The following is a 7,916-nucleotide window of genomic DNA, read 5'->3' as shown; positions in this document are numbered from 1 at the left end:
TGGGAGGCGAAGCTGGCAGTGAGCCAAGATTGGGCCACTGCACTCCAGCCTGGGCAACAGAGTGAGACCCCGTCTCAAAAAAAAAAAGAGAAAAAAAAAAAAAATTAGCCAGTTGTGGTGGCAGGTGCCTGTAATCCCAGCTACTCGGGAGGCTGAGGCAGGAGAATCGCTTGAACCTAGGAAGCGGAGGTGGTAGTGAGCCAAGATTGTGCCATTGCACTCCAGCCTGGGTGACAGAGTGAGACTCTGTCTCAAAAACAAGGAAAAAGAACTCCATTCCTTTTTATGACTGAATAATATTCCGTTGCACAAATAGACCACGTTTTAGTTCGCCATTCATCAGCTGATGGACATGTGGGTTGTTTCTACCTTTTGGCTGCTGTGAATACTCGTGTCCATGTTTAGTGTGGACCTCCAGAGGGGCTCCTGAATTGTCCCAGGTGGTGTTTACTCACCTCCCTCCCCCATGTGAGAAGGCATGGTAGCTGGCTTCTCTCTTTGGAGAACTGTCAACATGGGAGGCCTCAGTGTATTCTTGTTGAATGAGCTCAACACTTTAGAGTATCACTTATGCAAACCACAGACATTGAGTCCCGAAGTGAACAAGAGAGACACAGGCTGTGCCCTTCATGGGACTCATGTCCACTGGAGCTGAGAATGTTGATCCATCCATCTCCCTTAGGAATGTGAGATCACACCGGGAGATTAGGCTCCGGGGGAGGACTTTCAACTGTCTGAATGTCTAGAGGTCCTAGAACTAGTGTGGCAGGGGTGATGGTCAGAAAGGGCCTCCCCTAGGGGGCAGCACTTGATCTAATTCAGCGAGAAAGCAGGGAGCGCAGTCTGGACTTGGGCCAGCATGTGCGAGGCCTGGTGGTTGAGAACTGGGGCCCCTGGTACAAGGGATGCTGGGAAATTAGCAGGGGCCAGACCATGTCCAGCTTCATGCCTGCTCCTCATTGGTGTCTGTCCTTATGGAGCTCACAGTTATTAGAACTGGGGAGGACTTGTCAGGGCACGGTGGTTCACACCTGTAATCCCAGCACTTTGGGAGGACGTGGCGGGCAGATCACTTGAGGTCAGGAGTTTCAGACCACCCTGGCCAACATGGCGAAACCCTATCTCTATTAAAAATACAAGAAAAATTAGCCAGGTATGGTGGTGTGTGCCTGTAGTCCCAGCTACTCAGGAGGCTGAGGCAGGAGAATCGCTTAAACCCAGGAGGCGGAGGTTGCAGTGAGCTGAGATCGGGCCACTGCACTCCAACCTGGGTGACAGAGCAGACTCCATCTCAAAAAATAAAATAAAATAAAGAAATAGGGAGGACTTGGACAGGCATAGTGGCTCATGCCCATAATCCCAGCCCTCTGGGAGGCCAAGGCTGGCATATCACTTTAGGCTAGGAGTTTGAGACCAGCCTGGCCAACATGGCAAAAACCCATCTCTACTAAAAATACGAAAATTAGCCAGGTGTGTTGACACGCACCTGTAATCCCAGCTACGCAGGAGGCTGAGGCAGAGAACTGCTTGAACCCAGGAGGCAGAGGTTGCAGTGAGCCGAGATTCGGCCACTGCACTCCAGCCTAGGTGACAGAGTGAGACTTTGTCTCAAAAAAAAAAAAGAAAGAAAGAAAGAAAGAAACAGGGAGGACTTAATTCTTTCACCAAATAACCAAATACGTGCTGGACCCTGAGGACCGAGCTGTGGATGAGACAGACAGTCCTTGTCTTCCTGGGGCTCAACCAAGCAGCCATTAGGCTGTAACAGGCAAGAGGGGTGGAGGTGACTGGCACCTGACCCATCGCCTACCTGTGAGGGGAAGGAGTGGAAAGGACCATCTCATGGGAGGGACAGAGGAGCGGTTGGTGAAAGCTGGGACCACACTAGTCCTCTGACACATCTTCTTGCACCCCCAGACAGCCACAACCAAAGTCCCGGAGATCCGTGATGTGACAAGGATTGAGCGAATTGGTGAGTGAGTTGGGTCAGGAATAGGAGCTAAGCCCTGCCTGCCATATGCCCTGATTGAGCAAACCTATTGAGGACCCCTAAGATGGAGAGGGAGGTGGCCTGTACACCAACTGCCCCCCACTACTATTCCCCCTCTCCCTCTGTCTGCTGGGGGAGGAGGATCCTCAGTTCCAGAGTTGGGTCAGATGATGCAGTGGGGGCCAGGCTGCTAGCTTGGCTATCCTGGTGGGGTTCCCGGGTGTATTTGCCTGGAGGTCATAGATATTTACTGGGTGCTTTACTGGGTTTGGCCTCGTATACCCAGTACACACTATGGGGTGAGTTCCCTGAGGGCAGGGACCGGGTCTGTCTCGTTCCTAGCTGTGTCCCTAGCACAGGACCTGACAGAGCAGATGATCAAGAGATAACCATTGAATGCACGAGTTTGCGTCCTGTGGAACCCTTGCAGTAACCCCATGAGGTGCATATTACAACTGTTAGCTGATGGAACTGAATTTTCAGAACAGCGAAATCACTGGCCCGGCTCACAGAGCAGGAAGCTGAGGCGCAATGAGGCCAGCAGGGTGCGCTCTCACAAAGAGCTTTACCAGCAGGGAAGAGACCGCATTCATTCATGCAGCAGACTCACTCATTCGGGGCCTCCGAGAAAGGCAGTAAGGGTTCCTGGCTGTGAACGTGGGTTTTAGAAGCCCAGTGCTGGATTCCTGAAGCTTAGCTCTGCCACTTTTCCACCATGTGGCCAGGGACTACTTCCTCTCTGTGCCTCAGTTTCCTAATCTGCAAGATAGTTCACCTCATCAGTTAATGTAAGATTCAATAAAGTAGTTGATATAAAGCACTTCGGGGCTGTGTGCCAACACTGTTTCATCTATTAAAAGTACCAGGGTGCTGAGCACAGTGGCTCACGCCTGTAATTCCAGCCCTTTGGGAGGCCGAGACCGGTGGATCACCTGAGGTCAGGAGTTTGAGACCAGCCTGGCCAACATGGTGAAACCTCGTCTCTACTAAAAATGTGAACATTTGCTGGGCGTGGTGGCGGCACCTGTGATCCCAGCTGCTCAGAGGCTGAGGTAGGAGAATCGCTTGAACCGGGAGGCGGAGGTAGCACTGAGCCAAGATCATGCCATTGCCTTCCAGCCTGGGTGACAAGAGTGAAACTCTGCCTCTAAATAAATAAATAAATAAAAGTGCTGAGGCTGGGTGAGGTGTCTCATACCTGTAATCCCAGCACTTTGGGAGGCCAAGGCAGGTGGACCACCCGAAGTCAGGAGTTTGAGACCAGCCTGGCCAACATGGTGAAATCCCATCTCTACTAAAAATACAAAACTTAGCCAGGCATGGTGGTGCAGGCCTGTAATCCCAGCTACTAGGGAGGATGGCTTGAACCTGGGAGGCAGAGGTTGCAGTGAGCCAATATCGTGCCACTGCGCTCCAGCTTAGGTGACAAAGTGAGACTCCATCTCAAAAACAAACAAAAAGTGCCAAGTATGGCCGGGCACGATGGGTCACAACTGTAATCCAAACACTTTGAGAGGCGGAGGCAGGAGGACTGCTTGAATCAGGAGTTCAAGACCAGCCTGAGTCACATAGTTACATGACCCTGTCTCTAAAAAATAAAATAAAATTAAATAAAATAATTAGCCGACGGTGGTGGTACATGCCTGAGTCCCAGCTACTTGGGAGAACTGCTTGAACCAAGGAGGTTCAGGCTGTGGTGAGATGTGACCGCACCACCGCACTGCAGTCTGGGTGACAAAGTGAGACCCTCTCTCAAAAAAAAACAATAAAAAATTTTAAAAAATTTTAAAAAAAGAAAAGAAGATGAACAGCCAAGCACTACTTGGGAGCTGAGGACCCAGTAGAGACTAACTGCACCCAGGCGCCACCCTTGGGGTGCTCATAGTCAAGCACTGATGTCAGCAAATCTTTCTTAAAGTGTCAGATGGTAAATCTTTCCTCGTTGAAACTACTCAACTCTCCTCTTGCAGTGCGAAGGCAGCCCCAGACAGTATATAAATGAAATGGCATGGCAGTGTTCCAATACAAAGATTTTTTGGTTGGGTTTTCTTTTGTTTTGTTTTGTTTTTTGAGATGGAGTCTCACTGTGTTGCCCAGGCTGGAGTGCAGTGGGGCGATCTCAGCTCACTGCAACCTCCACCTCCCAGGTTTAAGCAACTCTAGTGCCTCAGCCCCCCAAGTACCTGAGACTACAGGTGCATGCCACCATGCCAGGCTAATTTTTGTTTTTTTTTTTTTTGAGACGGAGTCTCGCTCTGTCTCCCAGGCTGGAGTGCAGTGGCCGGATCTCAGCTCACTGCAAGCTCTGCCTCCTGGGTTCACGCCATTCTCCAGCCTCAGCCTCCCGAGTAGCTGGGACTACAGGCGCCCACCACCTCGCCCGGCTAGTTTTTTGTATTTTTTTTTAGTAGAGACGGGGTTTCACCGTGTTAGCCAGGATGGTCCCGATCTCCTGACCTCGTGATCCACCCGTCTCGGCCTCCCAAAGTGCTGGGATTACAGGCTTGAGCCACCGCGCCCGGCCCAATTTTTGTATTTTTTAGTAGAGATGGAGTTTCACCATGTTGACCAGGCTAGTCTCAAACTCCTGACCTCAGGTGATCTGCTTGCCTCTGCCTCCCAAAGTGCTAGAATTACAGGCATGAGCCACCACGCCCAGCTCCAATAAAATTTTATTTGCAAAAACAGGTGGCTGACCTGCAGGCTAAGGTTTGCTTAACCCTTATCTAATGTAAAGCATTGGAATCCCATCTTCCCCTCTCGCTGGCTGTGTGGGTGGGGCTTGGGACCTAACCTCTCTGAGCTCCCTCCCCATTCATATCAATAGGTCCTGGGACTCTTGCCATTTTGATACCCAGAAGTGCTTTCAGGGTGATAGCTGCCAGGACTCTTGTTTCATTTTATTTTGTTTTATTGAGACAGGTCTTGTTCTGTCGCCCAGGCTGGAGTGCAGTGGTACAATCTCGGCTCACTGCAACCTCCGCCTCCCAGGTTCAAGCAATTCTCCTGCCTCAGCCTCCTGAGAAGCTGGGATTATAGTCATCTGCCACCACGCCTGGCTAATATTTGTATTTTTAAGAGACCGAGGTTTCACCATGTTGGCCAGGCTGGTCTCGAACTCCTGACCTCCAGTGATCTGCCTGCCTTGGCCTCCCAAAGTGCTGGGATTACAGGCGTGAGCCACCGCACCCGTCCCCGGCCAGGGCTCTTTTTTTGCAGGGTCATATGGAATAAACTGAGAACATGTGGGTGCTGTGTAAGCCATAAACACGAAGTAATTGTGATTGTTAGCCTTTGTGGTTAGTTCTTGGTACGATTATGTGCTTAATCAGGTCTCATTGACTTTCATTTAACTAGGATGCATCCTCAGAGCAGCACCAGTTCATTAAGCATTTACCACCTTCAGCCATCTTGCTAGGGCGGTGCCAATTTGGGATATCCTTCCCCTGTGCCCCTTCATTCCCCCAACCCCCTACTCCCTACTCCCACCCACCCCTTTGACAAAGAAGGAAACCAGGGCTCAGAGGGGTCAGGCCACACGTGCAGCAAGCTGACTAGTAACTGAGTCTTTGTTCTTTCCCTTCATATAGGTGCCCACTCCCACATTCGGGGACTGGGGCTGGACGATGCTTTGGAGCCTCGGCAGGTAGAGCACAGGAGGCTGGGGTGTGAGGGCCTCTCCATGAAGGTCTTGGGTGGTGGGTACCCAGGGCCCTGGGGAGTGTGGGGACTACGTTACGGTCTTCTGGACCTTTGGCTACATATCCATAAACTTCAGCCACACGTGGGTTTTCTTGGTACTAAAGAATTGGTTAGGCCGGGTGTGGTAGCTCATGCCTGTAATCTCAGCAGTTTGGGAGGTCCAGGTGGGTGGATCACCTGAGGTCAGAGTTCAAGACCAGCCTGGCCAACATGGTGAAACCCCCTCTCTACAAAAAATACAAAAATTAGCCGGATGTGGTGGTGCATGCCTGCAATCCCAGCTACTCAAGAGGCTGAGGCAGGAGAATCGCTTGATCCTGGAAGTTGGAGGTTGCAGTGAGCTGAGATTGTGCCACTGCACTCCAGCCTGGGTGACATCTCAAAAAGAAAAAAAAAAAAGAATTGGAATTGGGTAGCAATTGCTTTGCCACCTTAAAAAAAAAAATTAGGCTGGGTGCAATGGCTCATGCTTGTAATCCCAATACTTTGGGAGGCTGAGGTGGGAAGATTGCTTGAGCCTAAGAGCTTGAGGCCAGTCTGGGTAACATAGTGAGACCCCGTCTCTACAAAAAATTTAAAAAATTAGCTGGACATGGTGGCGCACATTTGTGGTCCCAGCTACTCAAGAGGCTGAGGTGGAAGGATCTCTTGATCCCTAGAAGTCAAGGCTACGGTGAGCCATGATCGTACCACTGTACTTCAGCCTGGGTGACACAGTGAGACCTTATCTCAAAAAAAAAAAGTGGAGAAAGCTCTTCTGGCTTTTCCCAGAAGTCCTGCTAGTAATATCTGCTTCCATCTCACTAGCCAGGCTGTGGTAGAAATGCAGTGGTAGCCCCGTAGGAAATCACCTCATGTGCTGCCTCCCACCCACAGGCTTCGCAGGGCATGGTGGGTCAGCTGGCGGCACGGCGGGCAGCTGGAGTGGTGCTGGAGATGATCCGGGAAGGGAAGATTGCCGGGCGGGCAGTCCTTATTGCTGGCCAGCCAGGGACGGGGAAGACGGCCATCGCCATGGGTAAGAAACCTCCCAGGGCAGGAACTCTCCTGGTCCCTGGTAAATAACTCCTCCTGTGTGAGTCAGGGTCAGGATCAGCCGCATTTAACCGATGACCCAAAGTGACGGCGGCTTAAACACTCAGAATTCATTCTCGGCTGTGGAATAATCTAGAGGTAGGCCATTTGGGGCTTATTAAGTAGTTTCAGGAAGTCTTCCATCTTTCTGCCTCCTCATCCTCTGCACTTGGTTCCAATGTCAAGAGGACGTCATGTTCCAAGAGGGCTGCCGGAGCTCCAGCCTTCCCATTCATAATCCAGGCAGCAGGAAGAAAAGAGTTAGCATGACGGTGAACCCCCCCGAGTTGGCTTCCTTTAAGCGGTCATCTTGGAAGTCCTCCATGCTTCTACTTACATCTCATTGACTAGAATTTAATCATATGATCACACTCTGTTTCTGGGGAGGCTGGGACATTAGATATCTTTTTAAATTTCATAATTTGGACCATTTTTGCCTTAAGAAAATGAGGATTCTTCTGTTGGACAACAGGTTGTAAAAATAAAAAATTTTAAAAAAGAAAACAGGAAAGAAAATGAGGGTTCTGGAACTGAGGAAGAAGGGGAAGGTGGGTATTGAGGAGTCGCCCAGCATCTCTGTTGCAGTCCACTAGTGATTTATGATTTTTTCACTCCCAGCTGTTCTTCTTCTTCCTTGTTGAACTCCTATTTATCCTTCAAAACCCTACTTCAGCATCTCTGCCCCACTGAAACTTTTCTTAACGCACTGCTCTTCCCACTCACTCCCACCTCTGTGCTGAGGATGGGGCCAGGCAGGGAGAATCAGAGTAACAGCCAGGTCTTCAGTGAAGATAAAGCAGTGCCTGTTGGGGTGCCAGGCCTTGCACTGGACACTGGGGACCCATAGATGAGTTAGACCAAGGCCTGACTTCAAAGAGCTCCTGGTCTGGAGGAGGTGGTCATGGACATGATCCCTTCCAAGGTGACATGTGTTACAGCGGAGGTAGCATGTGACAGAGGAGGCACCTGACCTTGGTAGGAAAACGGGGCATGTGGTGGCATTTGTCGGTGGAGGCTTCCAGAGAAGTGGATACCTGAGCTAAGCCTAGTAGGATGGCCAGGAGGCTCCTGGGCGGACACTGGGGACCGCATGTCCAGGCCCAGAATGTGGCACACACACTGCCTTCCTTCCCTCCATCCTTTCTCCTTT

The 7,916-nt window shown here is 50.7% G+C and overlaps 1 protein-coding gene across 2 annotated transcripts in view; it reads left to right on the top strand.

The window, feature by feature from the left end:
• Positions 1 to 7,916, top strand: part of RUVBL2 (RuvB-like AAA ATPase 2) — a 20,174-nt gene that overhangs the window by 2,405 nt on the left and 9,853 nt on the right. The window contains exons 2-4 of one of the 2 annotated variants that reach the window (XM_011946420.1): positions 1,918 to 1,972; positions 5,581 to 5,636; positions 6,569 to 6,710. In XM_011946420.1, coding sequence (XP_011801810.1) covers positions 1,918 to 1,972; positions 5,581 to 5,636; positions 6,569 to 6,710 — 253 coding nt within the window. Of the gene's footprint in view, positions 1 to 1,917; positions 1,973 to 5,580; positions 5,637 to 6,499; positions 6,711 to 7,916 lie in introns of both variants that reach the window. The other variant, XM_011946421.1, reaches the window with a different exon arrangement.

This window comes from Colobus angolensis, unplaced genomic scaffold (assembly GCF_000951035.1).
Source record: "Colobus angolensis palliatus isolate OR3802 unplaced genomic scaffold, Cang.pa_1.0 Scaffold25, whole genome shotgun sequence".
NCBI classification, from domain to species: domain Eukaryota; kingdom Metazoa; phylum Chordata; class Mammalia; order Primates; family Cercopithecidae; genus Colobus; species Colobus angolensis.
The sequence above is the reverse complement of the archived record's forward strand: the minus strand, read 5'-3'. Positions and strand labels throughout refer to the sequence as shown.